Source organism: Lissotriton helveticus, chromosome 1_2 (genome assembly GCF_964261635.1).
Source record: "Lissotriton helveticus chromosome 1_2, aLisHel1.1, whole genome shotgun sequence".
NCBI classification, from domain to species: domain Eukaryota; kingdom Metazoa; phylum Chordata; class Amphibia; order Caudata; family Salamandridae; genus Lissotriton; species Lissotriton helveticus.
This window is the reverse complement of record NC_136058.1, coordinates 184,958,558-184,981,955: the sequence shown is the minus strand read 5'-3', so window position 1 is coordinate 184,981,955 and position 23,398 is coordinate 184,958,558. Positions and strand designations below refer to the sequence as shown.

The window sequence follows — 23,398 nt, the reverse complement described above, 5'->3', positions numbered from 1 at the left end:
ATGGGACGCTCAAGGCTGCTTGAGTTACTGCTAAGAAGGATAACTAAGGTTCACACACACACACAAAGACCTTTCACAAGGGTCCAATACTTTACAGATCTCTACTGGAACAAGGACTGAATTCCCCTGGATACAACAGGAGTCTTTTAAAGCAAGACAGCGAGAGGATAGTATTAGTTTGAAGATTGGTGCACAATGCAAAAAGAAACAAGAGTTTACAAAGCTGTAAGATCGAATACTGGAACTGTGTTCTCAATACTTGCCTTCCCTCTCATTAATTACACTCAGGAATTCCCTCCACACGCAAAGACTGTTCTTGGACAGACACAACTGAATGAAGAAAGAGCAGCATGGTTCGCCAGGCACAGTAAGATATGCCAATGGGGTAACAATGCTGATGGTTTAGCTCACTCAAATGCTTTGTATTGCATATCATTATTGTGCTAAATTAAATCCCCCTAAAAATACAAGTGTCTGCTTGAGGAATGTATTACATCAAATTGAAGAGCATGGATGGAAAATATCGAGGTAAGCTCGGGGAGAGGAATCACACCCCCTGAGTGATGCAAGAAGGTGTCCAGGGGAGTTGTACACATATGACGTATGTAATGAGAAATAAAACTGCAGCCAGCAACCACCACAAAAACAACGACTGTTGGCTATGTGTAGTAATACACATACACAGGATGGTACGGTTCCGGGAATGGGCGCGGTACGGCTGTTATGATGCACTGGGCCCTTTACAAAGTATTACAAAGGCCATGAGGAATAGTGGTAGGGACTTCATCAACAGACATAGTTCAATTAGTTGCTACTCTAGGGGATCATAGGAACAGGAAAAGGTGCTGAAGTGGACAGCGAAGCTGTTTAGCCTTCCATGGGAGACAGTTTTACCTAACTTTTTGCTTCTTGGCCCATGATGTGGCAAGATCCAAATAACACAGCTGAAACCTTTATCAGGTTTGTGGCTGATGAAGAATTATATGCAGCCTCATGTCCGCCTCCTGGTTACCGGATGTTAGAAGATTTGGCCCCTATCGAATGACTGGGTAAGAAATGTATTCACCATACTGAAGGGGTAAATGAAACCGGTAGGGGCATGCAACACCCTTACTTCTGTCCTCTTTGTTTCTACAGATTCTCTTCTCCAGCTCAGGCACCAATAGGATTAGAATGAGGTGAATCTCATGGTAATAGACATTTCCTAAATAACAATAAAATTGAGCACATATATTTGTTTGTGGATTTTGATGGTGATAATTTTAGGTGCAGCATATATATTTTGGGTTTTTTAAGGAATTGTCAATTGAATCGGGTCAAGGATGGCTAAGGTGGTGGAGTGGGTTGTTGGTTATACGGGGCTCAGCTCCCTAAATTCTAGAGATTGTGCTAATTGACATTGTGATTTGATCACCTCCTTTTTAATGATAATTATGCCTACTTTGGGGGTGTTAAAATCTGGATTGGGGCGTAAACATTATCGGCGCCATCTTGTCCTTTTCAAATCCATACGTGCGCGTAAGCAGCAGCCATTTTGATTGCCATGGTCTCTCTGCCCACTTCCAATAGCCTGCGCGTCTCTCTCCCCCTCACTCCCCGGCCTCGCAAGCACCCCCCGCGCCCAGACAGCCCCCGGTCTCTCCTGCTTGGGCCATAAACGCACCTCCAGCGCGACCTGTCCCCGGGCCACATCCCGTGCTGAACCCCCTCACTCTTTCATCTCATTCATAGAACAGGCCCTTTTGATAACCTCTTCCTCCCTGCCCGATTGTCCGGCTTGATCCCAGGCCATCACCTAGCCCAACAGATACGGTTTATTGCCCCCTCCAGTAAGACCTCGCCTCACATCAAAGGAGCGGGGATTAATCAATGCCTCCACACCCTTAGATCCGACCGATCGCCCGCATTCCTGTTCCCAGCGGAATGTCCAGCTGCGCGATAGCCATCATGCTGAGATTTGGGTGGGGACCCCTACTGTAGATATGTGTGAGAACAGGCCTGAACCGGGGATTCCAGAGATGCCTTTTTCGTACTTCAAAGCAATACCACTGATGTCATAAATGTAATCAAGCCATAAACTTGTGTATAAGAGGCCAGGCCTCAGAGATGCGGGGAGAGCACCTCGAGAAGATACCCTGTTGTCTGATTCGACGTGTTCTGCTCCGTCGGAATAAACTCCTGTTTCCTGCCTTCTGTCTCCAGCGCCTGCCTCTTTGTTTGGTAAATCTCGAATGGTATGAGAGGCGGCTAACGCCGGGCAAATACTGAAGGGTTCTTGGTCGACATCGGCCCTACCTTTTTAACAATTGGCGTCCCAAACGTGGGGCCCATCAGCGACACGTGGATCCAGTGGGAGAGGTCCCGACGACAGTGTGAACAACTGCAACGATCGGGAAGAGCTCCTGCCCGATAGCCCCTCATCTGGCAGCCGATCATCCGAACTTCACCGGTTCTGAGCAGACCTCTCTCGAGTGATCTACGGTCCTGACTGGGAACCACCAGGAGTGCCACGGCAATTACGGAGAATAGAGGATGATCGGGCGCTGGAAGCGGAAGACGAGAAACCGTCCATGCGGTCCGGGTAAGGTTGTGTAACACGACGAATTGCGAATTGATTGTTTGATTGTTTGAAAATACTAGTATTACTCATTTGATTGTTTCTGAGAGATTCTCTGTCTGCAAACAGGGAAGAATAGGAGTATTCTCTCTTTGCAGATAGTGAAGGGTAGGTAACGCAGGCCTTTGCCCCCATTATAACCCGTCGTGCCTGCTTCCCTCTCCATTTGATTGATTGTTATCCAAGCATTTACTGTTTTGGAATTGGTTCTCTTTGGATCATTCTCTATTTGCAAACAAGCACAGAGTCGCAATACTCTGTTTAGTCTTTGCAGATAGTGAAGGATAGGTAACGCAGGCTTTTGCCCCGATTGTAATCCGTCGTGCCTATTTTTATCCCTCATTTGATTGATTGTTTATCCGAACATTGATCGTTCGGAATTGGTTCTCTTTGGGTTATTCTCTATTCACAAATAAGCACAGGGTCGCAATACTCTGTTTAGTCTTTGCGGATAGTGAAGGATAGGTAGTGCAGACTTTTGTCCCCTTTGTAACCCGTCATGCCTGTCTTCGCCCCGTTTGTTGGTAGTTGGTTCAGCCCGGACCGCTTATTAGAGGTGAACCATCCGGCTCCACTGGAGGGCACCCCTAATAAGGACATGTTTACTAAATATGGACTAGTCGCCGTGGCTTATAGTAAGCTGTGGCATAAATACACGAGAAAGGATCGAGAAAATCAGTGGCCACTGATAGGATCCTTTGATAACGATAAAATAAACGCACTGGGAACAGCCCTTTATAACAATAAGACAACACCCACTATGCTCGATAGCTTCGGCATGTGGCGCAAAGAAACAGAACAGCGGAAAAAGAGAAATGAGGTCAGGTTAGAAAAGGAATTACGCAAAGCAGTTCACCTAGCCGCTAACAAATTGAAGGAAGAAATAAAAGAAAGAGGTAACCAAGCTAAAACAAGATTCCGAATCATCGGGCCAGTGTCCCGTCAGGACACCCTCTCCACTTTACCCCGAGCTACCTTCGAAACAGCGAACAAACGATGATTTACTACTAGGTCCCCCGATCATCTACATGCCCCCTCCATATGCCCCTTCCCAACCCTTAGCACAGCACCTGCAACCCCCAACGACAGGCGAGAGTAGTGCCGGAGCCTCGGTCCTCACGGCCTCTGCGCCGACCGAACCCCTTGCACTCAGCGCAGCACAAGCAGCAACTTCAGGTGATCCCGAAGCGGGGAGGAAAGACCCCGCGAGATCGAATAGATTAAGTAAGGACGAACGAGCTGGGATCGATAAGATTGTAAAGACACTGGTGGTGCGAAAGGAAAGTGAGGATTATGTAACGGATATGTACAATACATATGCCAATAGCCACAGACGACACTTTGTCGTACGCCTTTGTTACCACACCCTTAATGCCTACGAGGACCGATACCAAGGAAAAGGCCCTGAAAACCTAACGACTCTGTATAGGAAAATTGATGTCGGAGATGGAGGCGAGTGTGATGTGGCGAACCTCTTCATGCGTACGCTTGAAGTTTTCCGCCACCTCACGGAACTGAAACCAGAGACTAACACCACGACTCCTGCAGCGACTGAAGCCAGAGTAGAAAAAATTGACACTATGATGCCCATAAAGGAGGCCGTTCCCTATTGGGTCCCCCCACGAGGACAGGGAACACACGACGATATTAACCACCAAGATGCGAGAGGGAGGGTAGTTTACAACTGGGTTTACCAACCATGGGATCGGCAAGACATCCTGACTTTCCGAAAGTCCTTGCCTGATCTGCGAAAGAACCCCACAGCCTTCTATACAGAATTAGCCACCGCTTTGGGTTCAACGATTATGACCCTAGCGGATATCGATTTGTTTTTCGGGTTATGTCTGCCAGCTGATGTGTGGAAGCAAATCCGGAAAGTCGACCACCTTGAGCTGTTCGGACATACCTGGATACAACTCGGTGATGTAGACAAACAGCGAGAGCCGGGACAGAAACCTATGAAAGCCATTCTAGACCTACCAGATAAGATCGTGCAGAAATTAAAAACCTTAGTCCCAGAAAGGAAGGTGGACTGGTCGGTAGTAACGGCCTGTCGCCAGAAACCCCAGGAAGACGTAGCAGAATACTTCTCCCGGTTTGAAATGGTGTTCTCCGATTACAGCGGCCAGGACATGACCACTGCAACCGGACATCACTTGTTTGTCCAGAACTATTTGAAAGGCCTGACACCAGAAGTCTCGCAGAAACTACAGACTAGCGAGAGTAGTTGGGCGGCCTCCAAGCCCGCAGCTATCCTTCAGATGGCTCAATACTATGAGCGACAAAAGAGCGAGAACGATCAAGCGACTGAGAAAAAGAAAAAGGACCTGAAAGAGAGGGTAATGATTGCTCAGTTGCAAGGGGTGACTATAGGAAGGGAACAGTATAGAGGGAACTACCAGTCGAATGCTCCTAGAAATCCACCCCCTAGAGACCGCACACCCGCACCCGGCGCTCCACGAACAGACCTCGATGAGAACCAGTGTGCGTTTTGCAAAGGATTTGGCCATTGGAAATCTTAATGTCCAGCGCTGCAAGAAGCACTCAGAAATAAAGACACGAGAGACTTGGCGGGCGGGCCGAGAAATAGAGGACAGGGACGAGGGCACACAAACGACACCAACAATGACAGACCTGGCAGACCGAACATGTTTGACCGCCCCCGACAGAATCAGTGCCAACAGTCTGACTGCGACAATGCCCACAACTTTGCATAGGACTGCCAAGGGCAAGGAAGGGATCCAGTCGAGCTCTATGTTGACCAGCAAGGTCCTTATGTCACCGCTAAGGTCCTAGGTACGAAGTCTCCATTTCTGGTAGATACTGGTGCAACACGTAGCGCGTTGTCTAAACGATTGATTCCCAGGGCACCCTTGTCTGGCTCACATGTGACATCAATAGGTTTTGATGGAACGCCCTCCACTAATCCCTTGTTCACACCGATCTCTTTTAACTTGGACAATAACACTACTAACACGACGTTTTTGCTCTCCTCCAACACCCCCGACGCTATTATGGGACTTGACGAAACATTTTCGAGCTACTATTAGGTGTTCACAAGACGGAGTTCGAGTCATCCTGTACGACAACCCAACGCTGCTCAGATCTTGTCACACACAACGCATGTTTTCCATCACTGACGCTGACTTGTCCTTACTCGACACCCTACCTCTGTACCTATGGGCAAAGACTGACTCGGACGTAGGACGCATGATGAGACCCTGTACACATAACTGTTCGACAGGACGCAGTACTACCAAAACTCCCACAGTATCGGATATCGCCCGAAGGCGAGAAGGCATTGGTAAAAATCATCCAGTCCCTGGTAGACGCAGGAGTGGTAGAAGAAGTAGTTGGCAATGTTTGCAACAGCCCTATCCTACCCATTGTAAAGAAGCAGGGTGAGGGAGATGAAAAAGCGTACCGCTTCATCATCGACCTACGAGAAGTCAACAAAGTAGGCGTACCTCAGTACCCTGTAGTCTCAGACATCACCACCATTCTGACTCTGATTCCTTCCACTGCCACCACCTTCACGGTAATCGATCTCAAGAACGCATTTTTCTCCATCCCCATCCACTCAGACAGCCGCTACCTTTTCGGCTTCACTTTAAAATCCCGCTCATATAGATTTTGTAGAGCACCCCAGGGCTACACTGAAAGTCCAAGCATCTACAGTCAGGCCCTCAAGAGACAGCTGGATGCAGTCCAGTTGCCGGATGGAGTGGTAGTGATACAGTACGTCGATGATATCCTTTTGGCGGCCGACACCACTCCACTCGCAGTCACAGCCACCATCCAACTCCTGCACTTCCTCGCGGAAAACGGCCACAAGGTCTCCAAGAAGAAGTTGCAATTCTGCCAACCTCAAGTCACTTACCTAGGCCACCTCTTGTCCAAAGATGGGAGAAAACTCACACCCGATCGAATTCAGGCTATTCTAGAGACCCCTATCCCTAAAACCCCGAAGCAAGTCCGCTCTTTGGTAGGCCTCACCTCCTTCTGTCGACAATGGTTGCCAAATTTCAGCCTCATTGTGAAACCACTACTTTCCCTACTGGCTAAAGATGTCCCCTTCCCGCTCCCTTGGACCCCTGAATGCCAATCCTCCTTCAAGGAACTACGAGACGCCCTTTGTTCAGCACCAGTCCTAGGAGCCCCTGATTATACAAAACCCTTCTCTCTCTACACTCACGAAAGGGAGGGATGCGCTTTGTCTGTCCTGACCCAACCCATCGGCCCCAAACAACGACCATGTGCCTATTTCTCTGCCACTCTTGACCCTGTAGCGAGAGCTTTGCCTGCCTGCCTTCGTGCAGTGGCTGCTGCTGCTGTCTCTTTCCGACAAAGTGAGGGGATCGTACTCTCGAATTCCCTCACTGTACTAGTGCCCCATGCTGTTGACACCCTCCTAAACCAGACCAAGACACAACACCTGACCAGCGCACGACTGACTGGGTACAAACTGACACTGCTCGCACCTCACATCACGTTGAAACGATGCACCACACTGAACCCAGCCACCTTGTTGCCTCTGCCTGAGAATGATCCCGATGTGCCCCCTATACATGACTGTGTGACCCTCACGGACGAGCAGACTAGGAGTAGAGTGGACCTTCGAGACACAGCTTTCCCAGATCCTGACGGAGAGCTATGGGTGGATGGCTCTTGCATCAAACTCACTGATGGCACCACCTCAGCTGCGTATGCAGTCACCACAGCCCGAACTGTAGTTGAGACCGCCCGCATCACACAGAAATCTGCACAGGCAGCAGAACTGATTGCCCTCACACGAGCTTGTATCCTAGCAGCAGGGACGACAGCAAACATTTACACGGACAGCCAGTATGCCTTCGGGGTGGTGCATCATTTTGGGCTCCTGTGGAAAGAAAGGGGATTCCTGACCTCACACGGCACCCCCATCCTACACGGAGATCTAGTCTCCGCTCTGACCGAAGCAGTTCTCCTTCCCAAACGACTTGCTGTGATCAAATGTCAGGCACACAAAAGGGTGACAGATATTGTCGGACAGGGGATTGCACTGGCGGACATCACCGCCCGGACGACAGCAGAGAATAGGACGACAACACGCATATATGTGACCAGGTCACAAACAGAAAAATGGAAGGACGCTAGGGAGACCATTAGGGACATCCAGATAGCCAGTGCACCACACGAATTGACTGAATGGGCACGGGTGGGACTGAAGGACGATGAAGGCTGCTGGCAGACAAAAGACACGAACAAATGTTTGCTACCCAATTCATACTTGATCCCTATACTGACTATGGCTCACTCCCCTGCACACATAGGAGCAGCCCCTATGGCTGAACTTGTCTCCCGAGTGTGGCATAACGACAAAATTACAGACGCAGCCAAACGTCTTGTCCAACAATGCCTAGTTTGTCTGCAACACAACCCTGGGAAAGGAACTGTCGTACCCCGGGGAGGGTTTGGGGTCCCCAACTATCCATTTGAAGTCCTACAGATGGACTATATTCAGTTAGAGAGATGTCAAGGACTGAAGTATGTACTTGTTGTTGTATGCGCTCTTAGCAAATGGGTGGAAGCCTACCCGACGCGTGACAACACTGCCATTGCCACTGCAAAAGTACTACTGAAAGTTCTTCCCTCGCTACGGCCTTGTCGTATTTTATGGAGTGACAATGGCCCCCATTTCGTAGCCGAGGTTATCCAGCTTATCCTGAAGGGGCTGGGGGTACGACAGAAGTTCTACGCAGTTTTTCACCCCAATCAGCTGGACTGGTCGAGCGACACAACGCCACATTGAAACTAAAACTGGCAAAAATAGTGGCTACCACAGGACTAAAATGGCCAGACGCTCTTCCCCTGGCATTGCTGTCAATGTGTTCCACCCCCACCAAACACCACTTGACCCCTTACGAGGTTGTTTTTGGCCGACCCATGAGTATCTGGTCTGCACCCAAACCGACATCTATTCACGACGTCCCGGACGTCCTAATGTCTGACTATCTGTATAACCTAACTAAAACACTGTCTGTTATTCATCACCAGGTGCTGCAGGCCATCCCCGATGCTTCCAGGGGCCCCGGACATACCATCCAGCCTGGAGATTTCGTCCTGATTCGGAACTTCCAGCGGGAGTAGAGTCTGGAACCCCGCTGGACGGGCCCCTGGCAAGTCCTGATCACCACCCGAACAGCTCTTCGAGTGGAGGGGAAGCGAAATTGGCTGCATGCACATCATTGCAAGAAAATCTCTCCGACCCTGACGTCGACCGAAGACGTGACCACCCAAGAAGAGCTCCTGAACAAAGACCAACCATCCCTGAGCTGCTACCCTGAGACAGAGACACTCGAATTGGCGGAATTCCCTGATCCCACTGTGCCATCCAGAGAAGGGTATAACCTGCGACGAAAGAAGGGAGCTTCGGCTAAGCAGACCACTGACTAAGTTACAATTCTCAGACTGGTGGCCTAACACTACTAAGGCTGCCAGGAGAAAAGCCCAACGAAGTTTGTGGTTCTGCCCACTACCGAGCACCTTGAAGATGATGGAAGCGCCCGATACGAAGATGATGGAAGCAACCTGACATCCGAAGACCCACTACAGAAACCCGAAAACTGGCAGGTTGCACAGCTCAAAGACTATTGCTCTTTTTATCGCTCTTCTCTTTTGCCTCCTCCTCATGACTACCTTCTGGATCGTGGAAGAGAACGCACCGGCTCATAAGACATTTCTAACGACTGCACAGCCTACCACCATGAAAGAACACTACCTGGTCTCTCTTTCACCTCAAATCCAAGAAAGGCGTAAGGAGTTCTGGAACAACTCCTTCGTACAGTTGCTGCACCAACACAACCTTGCTGCCAATGCCACGAATTGCTGGATCTGTGGGTTGATACCACATGCCACCGGACATTCCATCCCCTTCATCCCTTCACCTTTCTCGGTTCATGGTTCCTGCCTTGCTTGGCTGATCCTCTTGCAAGAGAGCTACAGAGACAATGCCACTTCCAGCAGAACTATGTCGCACTTTTATCATGGGGTCTGGCTGAACAAAACCGGAAGAACTGCTGCTCCCTTCTGCCCTCTATCCTCCAATGCTTCTGTTCACATGGACATCCCCGCCAAAGAAAGGGTGGAGATGCAAGTATTCAATAATCCAGCCAGACCCACCTTCTCCTACCTCCGGAAACGAACGGCTGCCACCCTGACTGTGGCCCTATCTGTCGTCAATGTCTTGGGCCTTGTATGCATCACAGGCCATGGGACACAACTGGTGGGCCACAGCGCTTGCCGCATCACCAGAACTTTGGACTCAACCGACCCGCCCTCTTTTGTCACCTCTCCAAACATGTACTTCGTCTGCGGTACAAAAGCCTACACCTGGCTCCCAAAGGGCTGGGGAGGTACCTGCTACATTGCCTTCATCCTTCCTCCGACCTATGTGGCTCCGGCAAACCATCACCGACAAAAACGAGCAAAGGACATTGAGCAGGCCGACTCCACTGGAGCACAATTCTTGGATGCAATAAAGGGACTTGTTTCACTTTGGGGTCCGATGGCGAACAGTCGTGCCATTCGGCATTTGTCCCAGGCAGTCGAAACAACGATGAACATTACAGCTGGTATCCTCACAAACAATACAGCCGAGCTTCAAGCGGTCCGTCTGGTGGCTCTTCAAAACTGCCTTGTTCTAGATGTGGTTCTGGCGGACCGCGGAGGAGCATGCCGTATCATCGGGTCCAGCTGTTGTACCTACATACCAGACAATTCACCATCAGTCTACAAAGCCATTGAACACCTCCACAGACTCTCCTCAGAAGTTCATCAGGAACAAGACGGATGGTCACTTGGGAGTTGGTTCTGGAGTGCTGTAAAAGACTGGGGATGGAGGTTGTTCATGATCGTACTGATACCAATCGTCGTAATATGTGGACTCTGCCTGGGTATTCAATGCTTGCCGCCTCTGTGCTCACTGTTTGCTAACTGTATTTGCCCTAAGACTCCGAACTTCGAAGCTGAACGCATGAAAGCTTTGTATGATATCGAAATACGTAATATAATGGGGATAGACATAAATTGACAAGCTGGCTAGATATGTTGAAAAGGGAGGACTGTTAAAATCTGGATTGTGGCGTAAACATTATCGGCGCCATCTTGTCCTTTTCAAATCCATACGTGCGCGTAAGCAGCAGCCATTTTGATTGCCATGGTCTCTCTGCCCACTGCCAATAGCCTGCGCGTCTCTCTCCCCCTCACTACCCGGCCTCGCAAGCACCCCCCGCGCCCCGACAGCCCCCGGTCTCTCCTGCTTGGGCCATAAACGCATCTCCAGCGCGACCCTGTCCCCGGGCCACATCCCGTGCTGAACCCCCTCACTCTTTCATCTCATTCATAGAACAGGCCCTTTTGATAACCTCTTCCTCCCTGCCCGATTGTCCGGCCTGATCCCAGGCCATCACCTAGCCCAACAGATACGGTTTATTGCCCCCTCCAGTAAGACCTCGCCTCACATCAAAGGAGCGGGGATTAATCAATGCCTCCACACCCTTAGATCCGACCGATCGCCCGCATTCCTGTTCCCAGCGGAATGTCCAGCTGCGCGATAGCCATCATGCTGAGATTTGGGTGGGGACCCCTACTGTAGATATGTGTGAGAACGGGCCTGAACCGGCGATTCCAGAGATGCCTTTTTCGTACTTCAAAGCAATACCACTGATGTCATAAATGTAATCAAGCCATAAACTTGTGTATAAGAGGCCAGGCCTCAGAGATGCGGGGAGAGCACCTCGAGAAGATACCCTGTTGTCTGATTCGACGTGTTCTGCTCCGTCGGAATAAACTCCTGTTTCCTGCCTTCTGTCTCCAGCGCCTGCCTCTTTGTTTGGTAAATCTCGAATGGTATGAGAGGCGGCTAACGCCGGGCAAATACTGAAGGGTTCTTGGTCGACATCGGCCCTACCTTTTTAACAGGGGGGGGGGGGTCATGAGCTTTGTGTAACTTTTACTTGGAGAAAAGGTTATAGATATATTATGCAAATCTAAACTGCAGTAAATGGGTTGGCAGGACTTTTTCCCCAGGAGACATCTACCTTGTTCTTCTTTCCAGTCCGGTAGCATGACTAGCTGATAGTCGTTTCTGAAATGTATACTAGTTTTAGCATTATATATGAAAATGCTAGTTTCTAAGCTTGCTTTCTGTCTAAATACATGAAATATTATTGTTTGTATGTTATTTGTATATTTTATAAATGTCTGGATATACCTCTTACAGACCCAATATACATTTAATCACACTTTAAGCTATTTTAAAGTGAGCATATTTACAGGTGTTTATGCTACAATAAACTTTATCAAGTAGGCTATAATTAAAACTTACTGAAAGGATGGGTGTACATTAGAAGGGGGCGTTGATCCTATGGAAAAATAATCCACTACTTACTTAGAGATCGTCATTTGTTTTTTAGGATAAAAGCCGGGCACCACTGAGAAAAATATAAAATAGTTCATAAATAGACAAACAACCACAACTACTCAGATAATTAACACTCACTATATCAATATTGCCTTTAATTTCTTCAATCCGGCCTGAAAAGAACAGGAATATGGCACCCTATAAAGAAGAAGAGTGAAAGCTATTAAAATGTAATATCCCAAATGTTCTTGTCAAATGCATCTATGCAAAAACAAAATCATTATCTGAGTGAACTTACTTTTGGATAGCGCTTTAAGTACGGCTGTAGAAGTTCCTCAGCTTCTTCAATATTTCCTTTCCCTGTTCCTGCAGATAGAAATGTAAAGTAGGACAATGCACAACTTTATGTGATGGGACATTTCAGTCCATGTTGCCAACACCGAGTAGGCCAGAAGTTGAATAATTCTATCTAATTGTTGTATTTCCCAGTTTTTGTTCTTTTTGGTGGTTCGGGAGTCTAGATTTCTCACTCCTGTGTTTGGACTGAGACCTGTGTCCCAAGTATCCCCCCTCTAGGATGTATTTAGGATTGGTTCAGAGGTACCTACCAATTGTGGGATTGTCTTGACTTTGAGGACAGGGGGTTGGAGCTCAATGTCTAAAGTATTAGTAACAAAGACATTTTAAGTTATCTGTAACTCTCTCTGACTACCTGGACCAGTTATATGTATGTGTGGGTAATGTGGATAGGTCATAGGACAATTTCCCTCTACATCCAAGTGTATCTCACATGACCTAGTGTACCATGTTAAAGGCTAACAGAAATAGGTCAGTTCACCTCTCATAGTGAAAGCCTAACTTATAACAATAATAAAAATAATAATAATAATCAACTTTATTCGATTTGACAAACAAACCATAAAAGGATATAAATAACAGTCATTAAAATGATTCACAGGAATATAAATATCTAAAATGGGCTAAAATGTAATATCATTAGTGGAAAGTCCTTAACATACTATGTATCGTCTCACTGATATACTCAGTCCGGATGTATGACGTTACAAGGCAGGCTATTACAACGCCTGCCTTTATAACGCGGTTTTTACATCGCAATCCATTACAACGCATAGTGCTTTTGGGTGTTGGATAGTGAATAGTTTAATTTACTATTCCAACTCCAGTCCCCGTGGACACTAGGGAAGGTGTTGGATAGTAAATTAAACTTATTCCCTATCCTAGAGCGCCCCCCAGCGCAATGCGTTGTAATGGTTTGCGTGATAATGACCGCGTTGTAATGGTAGTGCGTTGTAAAAGTTTCGTTGTAAAGGTTGTTTACCACTCAGTCCCCCTTGTTATTCGTAGTTTTAAAGCGGCTCTTAAAAAGTTTGACACACAATAAAGGGTAAAAACATCAGTTGACAAATAAATGATGTCCTACTAACTGGTATTCATACCAAACCAGCTACATTTTTCAGCTTGGCTGTAAAAATCCTATTACTTGCAATCGGAATAGCTTGTAGGGTGTAGCATCACAGGTACTGGGATCCCTTTGTAGTTAAGCGTGGATAAGAGTTTAAAAAGAGGTCTTTCTGCCCAGAGAAGACCACACGTATGCAAGATTTCCACTGCTAGATTCATTGTTTGATTTTGCCTGCCATTTGCCACTTTCTCAGAGTAGGGCACATCATGAAGACATCATAATTGCTTTGGGAGTGTGGCAAATTATTTAGGATTGATTTGTGAGACATTCTACCACTTCTCAGCCCACTTGGAGCTTTAAAACTAGCCTGGAAGATAGGATGACTTCCCTGCCTGATAGAGGAAACTAAAAACCTTTCCCAACTTCTAGTCTGAATCGCTGTCTCTCATGACTTGCTCTGAGAAATGAATAAGTTCCCTAAATAGACAAACATCAAGGTGATGGATGGAATGCTTGAATGATTCCCATCCAGGGTGATTTCTTGGGCCCAATACCAGTCCATGATTTTTTGCCCACCATGCCACTCTAGATGGTTGCCTTATGCAAATCAGTACTGACCCTGCTCCTCACGGGTATAGTCAGTCCTGAACTGCCATGTGAAGGCCCCCGAGAGAGGCAACACAAGCAGCCTCAGACTAGTTTTGGCCTAATTTGGCTTGGTTGGAATGGTGTAGCTGGAGTCCTATGGCACAGTGAGCACAGGACCCACGTCTGGACAACTGGTCGCATATGGGGAGTCAACTGCAACAAACAAGGTGATGGATGGAATGCCTGAATTATTCTCAGCCACAAGCGAGCACTCGGACCACTTCCCTGTCCATCCTTGCCACAATAGATAGAGGGCTGCCTTTTGCAACTCAGTACTAAGCCTGGTCCTCATGGGGACAGTACACCTTGAAATGACATGCGAGGTCCGTGCCATAAAGGAAAACAAGCAACCCCAGCCCGTCAGACAGCAGGTCTTTCTATATAGTAGCATAGTGGGTGGAAAACTATGGGTGGGAATTCTCCCAGAGCGATTGCCTTTGGTTTAGACTATTTTCAAACATTCCCCCCTACACCTTTTATGTGCTTGAAAGCAGATTAATATACACACAATACAATTCCGCCCTTGGTCTGCTGGGAACAGCTGCTTTCCTGCAGAAGTGTACTGTGGCACAGTCAATTATACTTATTTTACTGACCTAGGGTGACCTGAGATGAAAGGCTGAGATGATGCATCAGGGGTCGAATTTGTGAGAATGAGGTCGAACACAGTACCTTGCAGTAAGATCATTGGTCCACTGAGCAACCAGACCGGACCAGTACTTGAATGGTCCTCAATGCAGGCAGTGAGGGAAATGTTCTTACCTAGCACAAAACTGAGAAAGGTGTGGTAACACAGCAGCAGCATGGTGCACAGCACGGCCCGGAAGCTGTGAAGCGACGCCCCTTCTTGCAGCTGCAGGAGGCCATATTCCTACGGGAAATAAATCTGCATATCATATTTAACTCTGAACTTACATAAAGATATAACAGTATTGTTGTAAATAGAGGATCCTTGAGCCAGGTGTATAAAACAAGATAGGTTTATTTAGCTTAGTTCCAAGTTAAGTTCATCAGGAAAAGATAGATGGAAATGTAAACCCCACCAGGAGCGACCTCCTTACCACAAGTATGTACTTACACAGAAATGTAGCCTCAGGCCAGCAACGGTTACCCCTCAGCAATGCTCTCACCGAAATGTGTGCGGACAAACACTCCATTAATACCACACCCGACATTACCAATGCTGAACTGTGCAGTCTTTACCGGGTGAGGTAGCCACTCTACATGATTACAATGTATACCACGACGAATGGTTAGTATGTGTTTGTGCATTGATTTTCCCTCATTTCGTTTCTTTTTCTTCAGATACCCTCTACCTGCTTCTATGGGAAGAAGTGTCTGTGTGGGGAGATCCATGGTGCGGATTTCTCTCCTGTTCTGGCGGGACCTCCTGCTGGGGGTGAATTAAGACTAGAAAAGATGTCAAGATGGCCCCTGCATTATCTGCACGTGCGCTGCAAAGCATTCTGAGTGAATACATGATGCGGGAGCCAAAAAAAGAGCTTGCAGCCCTGTACAGAGGCAGATCAGCAAACACAGTTGCAGTGCCTGACCCGGGCAGGAACTCAGGTGCCACGATTAATTAATCTGTTTTGATAAAGTTAATGCAAGAGACGTTCATCTAATGCCATTATTGGGCAAAGGCCAGAATGGCCGCAAAACTAAATGCATTCCTTATAGCGCCTAGTAGGAGTTGAGTGTAAGTGTATTTGCTCGCGAGCCTCCCACCGAGAAACCTGTGTACAATGCACGCAAAACATGCGCAAGTACCCACAATATTTGCTTGATTCTGCAAATGTGATACAAGTACAATGAACCACCCCCGTCCCCCCCGCCCCGGCACAAAGTTGATTTGCACTGGGGTGTTTTCGCGCCCCTCCTTACCAGAATGATCTTTTTATTTTTTGGGACTACAAGTAGAGTGGAGCTAGGCTGGAGTGGGGAAGTCAATTTTAATTACTAACTGAATGGCAATTTATGAAGAAACAGAGGAGTGACAAATGTAGCACGGTGATCCTTCACGTCTTAAACATGCATAAGTAATTTATTAATTTACAGCCTATTTTCCTCTGTTAGTCATTTAAAAACATTTTTACATATCCAGTTTGGGATTTGCGGGAAAGGATGAGGAACAAATATTGTGCGCTAAAATCCTCTTTGCCCTGTTACAGCTGACAGTAACGGCAGTTAGAGTCAGTAGCACGCATTATAGAAACAAGCATTTACAATGCAACGGTTTCGCCTTTGGAAAAGTTAGAGCTATTGGCATTGTAAATGACAACATTTTTATTTATGTGTTGGCTTTGAAAACATAAATAAATCGCATTGTCATTTACAAAGCCAATAGCCTAATCTCTCGCAAATGCGACACCTATTGCATTTGCACCCACACACAAAACCGGGTCACAAGCAGGCAACAGAGGCACACACAAAACCGGGTCGCAAGCAGGCAACAGAGGCGCACACAAAACCGCATTGCAAGCAGGCAACAGAGGCACACACAAAACTGCATCGCAAGCAGGCAACAGAGTACACACAAAACCGGGTCGCAAGCAGGCAACAGAGGCACACACAAAACTGGATCACAAGCAGGCAACAGAGGCACACAGAAAACCGGGTCGCAAGCAGGCAACATAGGCACACACAAAACCAGACTGCAAGCAGACAACAGAGGCAAAAACACTAATAAAAACAGTTGTTAAAAAAAGAGCGTAGCTAACAGAGTGTGTAGAGATCTGTATACGGAGCTGTTGCAGAAAGAATCTCCTCCCAGTATGGTGTCTGGCTCATTGTGTGATGCACATTGCTTTAAAGCCAACATGCCTAGGTGAGGTCGGCCAGTCTATAGGTTGAAGGGTTGGTTATATGCGAGCGCAGGAATGCCCTTATTTGGCCAAATGGGGAGGCGCTTGTTGTTGGAAGAAACGCTGTACCCGGGCACTGACAGCCAGACACAAGCGGCTGTCGATGGGAGCGACCGGCGGGGGCAGAGAGACACGAGAAGTCAGTGGGGCTGGGGCAGTCAATGCGGTCACTGCAGGTGCAGCGGAGCAGGCAACGCGGCGCAGGGCTAGTGGGGCCCGCACTCACAGGGATGGGGCTCTGACCTGGTGGCGACTAATTAGCTCACCTACGGGAGTTACCCCACGGCCTAATGTATAGTCAAAGCTGAAATTCATGCTTTGCTACACAGGCTAGCTTTGAGAGTCTTTATATGTGAACAAAGCACGTATTCATTTCTTAAGCAAACATTTCATGTCTCATGTGAAGGTTTATGGGAATGCGTGAGTTGCCACAAAGAATAATGTATGCATTTATAAACATTTAAGCATCAGCCCATTATGAAATAACCAGCGGCTCCTTGTTTGCCTGACAGTTAAAGATATTCCAGGGAAGCCACAGATTGTCATTAAAGCTAGTAGCGTTTGTCTTTTAAACGTAAAACTGATCTCCGGGATGTCCTGTAAAATCAAAGGCAATTAATTGTGCTAGAGACGAGTAGAAATTCGGATGCGGAGCACTAAGACCGTGCCATGCTTTCATTCTGGGAGCCCTTTCCTGGTGTGCTGTATAGAAACTATACTTCTGCATTAGAGCTTTGAAGTGCCTGCCGCGATTGGCGCACAAGCCCGACTTTAAAAAAAAACTAAAATAAATTTTGAACAGGTTAAAATCTTATTGATTTTACTTTTTTTATAAATCGCTTCTAAGTTTTCCACGTGTTATGGGGCGGGAGGAGAGACAGGCATAAGGAGAAAGGGAGTCTGATGGATGGGAGGAAAGCAAGGGAGAGACGCAGGAAACGAACGAGGGTCAGGGGGTGGGGGGGACTTTAGCACAATGACGGTCAGGTGGGTGAGGGGGACACACGAGCACAACGAGCAACAGGCCACAACAGGGGTTTTTATCGGAAACAGAATTAGCCCCTAGTTGTGATCAGGGGTCAAAAGTAGTACTGGAGTCACCGACCTCTGATTACCCCACGGCGACAGCAGGTAAACCCTGTGTGAAAATATGCAAAAGCTGGAGCAGCAACGAGGGTCAGGGGGTGGGGGCGGGGGGGACGGGGGACACGAGCACAACGAGAGTCAAGGGGGTGGGGGGGGGACTCGAGCACAACGGTCAGGGGGTGAGGGGGACACGAGCACAACAAGGGTAAGGGGGTGGGGGGGACTTGAGCACCACGACGGTCAGGGGGTGGGGGGGGCAACAGGCCACAACAGGGGTTTTCATCGGAAACAGAATTAGCCCCTAGTTATCAGGGGTCAAAAGTAGTACTGGAGTCACCGACCTCTGATTACCCCACGGCGACGTGCAGGGTCCAATAAATCGCTGACAGCGTGTCTGGCGTGGTCAGTGTATGTACCAGAGTACTGGTGTGTGCGTCTTTATTTGCTAGCCGCCCAAAAGTCCACGCCACCACACTCCTCTCACATAATAAGATATTGTAAAGGTTGTCATGTCGGCTCGCAGTCTCACGCGTCACACTTTACTGATCAGTTTAACAAAAGACAAGTAATCCTGCTGAACGTCGGCGCGGTTTGAAAATAAAATTTTTAAATGTTGCAGCAGCATAAAAGAGGGATTGAGTCGGGATGTTATTTCTTAGCCCAGACTAAGTCGCTGCTGGAAATAAAAGTTCTACGCCCAGTCGCATTTCAAAGAGGCCGGTTTTGAATGTGCTGTCTGATTCGTGCCCCTCCTGGCCAGCCTCTGCTTTATCAGGCCCCGGCCAGCTCTGCACTGCGCCAGGCTATTATCGGCGCAGACGTTTCGGAGCAGGGCTGCACGTGGCCGGGCACCGGCTGGCGCTGCCAGGGAGGCTTTAAATTACTTTGTGAGGAGGCTGCTGCCTGCAGTGGAGACGAGGGAATAATAGCCCAGCCTGAGAAAAGAACAGGCAGATGTGCAGCAGTGTGAGCACTGGCTGCGGGGAGGAATAATGAATGGAGAAAGCGCAGAGGGCGACGGGGAGGGAAGAGGACAGCAAGGGGGAGAGACGGCGAGAGATGGAAGTGGGGGCGGAAGAGAGAGTAAGAAAACAAGATCGAGAAGCAGCCATGGGCACCCTTCAGTGACTGCAGCACACATGGGCAGCTGGCAGCGCATTCCTCAGAGCCAGCGGGACCCGCAGACAGGCAAAGGGAGGGCGCGTTTACACGCGCCGGCAACAGCCGAGGGAAAGGGGGCCAGTGAGGGCACAGAAAGAAAGAATACTTTTAGAAGGGCCGGTGACGGCGAAAAAAACAAGCATTACGGGCAGAGCTCACTCTCCTGTGGGATACAGAGCAGGGGCTGAAATCACTCTCCACCGGGCGCCATCTTCAAAGAAATGCCCAAAACAAACCTTGGCAAAAAAAAAAAATAACATCCGCCCACCGCCGCAATGACGATCGCAAGGGGGCGGGATGAGTAAAAATCGCCGGAACGCCCACGAATCTGCTCCGGCAATGACGAACAAAACGATCTTCCAATGGCTAGCCTGCATATATGGAGCTAGCCAATGGAAGAGCAGGCGGGACAAAGCCCCCGTACTGTTGTAACATAAGATTTCGCCTGCGCGAACGCTGTTGCGCAGCGGACGCAAGGCGAAACCTAAAAACTACCGCCCAATAATGAGAGGTTGCAATGCTTAGTTTGTAAAAAAAAAAATAATACTAAGTGGCAGAGCCATTGTTAGGAAGTCTACAAGTGCGTTAATTCAGACAATTCTGGGCCACCCAAAGCTACAAGAATGGTTTGGTGGCAGTTAATAATCTTTTTTAATCCATACTGAATTACTGAGCAACTGTTGTGATCATCTCAAAATTGAGACAAAAGGGGGTGGTGATGGACAGAGTATCTGAATTAAGCAGAACACTCCAACCCAGTCAAAAGATCAGGGCTTGATCCATCACCGTTTTTTAGCTCACTGCACCATCCCAGTTCAGAACCTGGCTACATGCAAATTAGTCTGACCCTGGCCCAGTGCATCATGGGAACAGGGCAGACCAAACTACCAAGCCAATTCTTTACTGGAAAGGAAACAAGCTTCCGGGGACCGGTTTCTGGCATTACAGCCGTCTTCGGCCCGGCTTGCTTGAATCCTGATGGTGCAGTGAGCAAGGGACTCACATCTGAGCATACCCTTCCACACTTGTGGTGGCCAAAACGATTCAAAAGGGGGTGGTGATGGACAGAGTATCTGAATTAAGCAGAACACCCCTACCCAGTCAAAAGATCAGGGCTTGATCCATCACCGTTTTTTAGCTCACTGCACCATCCCAGTTCAGAACCTGGCTACATGCAAATTAGTCTGACCCTGGCCCAGTGCATCATGGGAACAGGGCAGACTAAACTACCAAGCCAATTCTTTACTGGAAAGGAAACAAGCTTCCGGGGACCGGTTTCTGGCATTACAGCCGTCTTCGGCCCGGCTTGCTTGAATCCTGATGGTGCAGTGAGCAAGGGACTCACATCTGAGCATACCTTTCCACACTTGTGGTGGCCAAAATGATTCAAAAGGGGGTGGTGATGGACACCACCCCCTTGATGGATCAAGCCCTGATCTGTTGACTGGGTAGGAGTGTTCTGATTAACTCAGATACTCTGTCCATCACCGCCCCCTTTTTGAAATTATTTTGGCCACCATGAGTGTGGAAGGGTATGCTCAGACATGAGTCCCTTGCTCATTGCACCATCAGGATTCAAGCAAGCCGGGCCGAAGACGGCTGTAAGGCCAGAAACCGGTCCCCGGAAGCTTGTTTCCTTTCCAGTGAAGAATTGGCTTGGTAGTTTGGTCTGCCCTGTTCCCATGATGCACTGGGCCAGGGACAGACTAATTTGCATATAGCCAGGTTCTGAACTGGGATGGTGCTGTGAGCTAAAAAACGGTGATGGATCAAGCCCTCATCTGTTGACTGGGTAGGAGTGTTCTGATTAACTCAGATACTCTGTCCATCACCACCCCCTTTTTGAAATCATCTCAAAATTGGACAGACAGTGCCCCCATGTGGTGGACTGTAATAAGTACTATGTTGACAGTTAAGTGCTGAGCACTGGAAACCCCGGTCTCAAATTAAGCACTGACTGCGTTACCTCCAAATACTAGCTCTTAAGTGCTCCTGAAATGGGGGAAAACACACTGCTGGCTTCTGGTGTGTCTGTGTGGCATTGGTTAGTTGTGATCACTACATGCTCACACATGGAGGCAGGGATACTTGCTTCTTCAAAAATCTAGCTCTGCCTCTAAAACTGAACCAGTTTTTGGTTAGTCGTATTTTCAGTGCCCGGAAATACAATTCACCCCGTTGAGATCTATTAAATTGTTACATGCATGGAAAGCAGTGTTCATATGACTGCATCTTTATTTTCTTGTGGTATCCACCCTTATCAGTAATACTAGGATGGTGGGGAGAATTCAAGTCCAGAGGGCTTCCTCTTTTGCAGGATCCACTTGAATTCAGATGGGGCGGTTCATGTACTGCACACTCGTCCAGCAGAACTGGTGCGTTCAAGGTTCGCCACATCCCCGGTAACCTGCAGGCCACAAGCTCAAATCCTGGCAAAGTCAACTGAGCCTTCCACCCGTACAAAGTTGGTTTAGTAAGTACCATGAAATGAAGTAACAGAATGCCTGTTATTTACAGCGCTTTGGCAAAAACTGAAGCATGAAGTGCTACATATACAAAAGTTAGGATCGCTTCTGGTCCTGTTCGTTGCATACCTGCAGCAGCCTTTGTTCACTAAATCCTCCCAAACACAAGGCATCATCTAAGCAGACCGAGAATGAATAAGGTCCCAGTGCCCTACTATGCTTTTTGTGACCCTCTAGCACACAGCGGGTACTTCGGAGTGACCCTGGGACACCACTGAACTCCATAGTTTTACCCCTCCATCTGAACTTGTAAGTGGTTTGTTGTCATCACCGGTCTAACACGTCATCCTCCCGGCGACAGGGCATTCTGGCACAGTTCATTGGCTGAGGCGGAGACAGGTCACATGAAGCCTCACCTCCTCGTTCTTCTCGCCAGCCCCCTAGATAGGGAGCAGACCAGCAGCATGTGCGGGTGCCTTCAGACATTTTATTTATTTATTTATGCAATTTTATATAGCGCAGACTTTACCCGAAGGTGTCAGAGCGCTTCACAAAAGGACCAATAGTGATACACGAGGAACAAAATACAAAATATAAAAGCAAACAATAAGTTACATGGAGCAAAGTGACACTAGTGAGCAACCAGAATACATGAGGTAGCAATCGGTGCATTACAGGAGAAAAAAAGTGATATGGGTGCAGGTTACAAAAACGTACAAAATACAAGTAGAAGTATAATACTACAATAAAAGGCAGACACTCCAGCACAAGAACAAACGTTACGTAAGCAATGGTGGCACTTGTGCAAGTATCTAAAACAAACAAAATGTGCGAGGTAGCAAACAGTGTGTTACAAGACAAAAGTGACGTGTGCAAGTTCCAAAAGGGTACCATACACAGGTATTGGGATATTACTAAACAATTAAACTATCAGAACACACTGGGGAGGAGGTACCATAACCCTGGCCAATAGACTTTCCAGTAATGGGAGGTCTTCCTTCAGACAGAGGTAAGGGTGTGAGTTAGACTTGGAGGTGTCTTTGGAGGAGGAGAACTTTAAGGTCCAGTTTGAAGGCCTGAGAGGAGGAGGTAGTCCGGAGCTGAGGCGGGAGTGAGTTCCAGATTCTCACTGCGTTGCCTGAAAAGGATTGGGCCATCGATCTTTCCTTCTTGAAAGTGGGGGGTTCAAGCAGAAGATTTTCCGCATTCCGAGATGGTCTAGAGCCTCCGGAGAGTTTCAGTTTATTCGACAGGTAGCGAGGAGAGGAGGAGTGCAAGGCTTTGTGGGTGATACAGGCAGTCTTGTAGATAGCTCTAGCCTCGATGGGAAGCCAACGAAGGGAATATAGCAGCGGTGTGATGTGGTCGCTTCTTTTAGCCCCATAGATGAAACGGGCTGCTGAGTGTAGGACCGATTTCAGGGGGGACAGGTGGGATTTGGGGAGGCCAGTAAGGAGAGAATTGCAGTAGTCCAGTCTGGAGAGGACCAGCGATTGCACCAGTGTTTTAAGGTCATGCTCAGGGAAAAAGCGACGAATTCCCCAAAGAAGTCGCAATTGGTATCGTGCAGACTTTGCAATGGAATTGATGTGAGGGATTAGATTGAGATTGCTGTCAAGTAAGACACCAAGGGATTTTGCGCTTTCAACAATGATATGCTTATTGTTAAGTAGATTCGTCTGATCCATCCATGATTGAACCGGGGGAGGAGAAAGTGAGGAGGAGAGGAGG

At 48.0% G+C, this 23,398-nt stretch overlaps 1 protein-coding gene across 3 annotated transcripts in view; it reads right to left on the bottom strand.

The window, feature by feature from the left end:
- Positions 1 to 23,398, bottom strand: part of TTC39A (tetratricopeptide repeat domain 39A) — a 648,505-nt gene that overhangs the window by 112,824 nt on the left and 512,283 nt on the right. For all 3 annotated transcript variants that reach the window (XM_078670870.1, XM_078670862.1, XM_078670878.1), the window contains 3 exons: positions 14,854 to 14,962; positions 12,319 to 12,386; positions 12,159 to 12,218 (listed from right to left, as the gene is read on the bottom strand). In XM_078670870.1, coding sequence (XP_078526996.1) covers positions 12,159 to 12,218; positions 12,319 to 12,386; positions 14,854 to 14,962 — 237 coding nt within the window. The remainder of the gene's footprint in view (positions 1 to 12,158; positions 12,219 to 12,318; positions 12,387 to 14,853; positions 14,963 to 23,398) is intronic.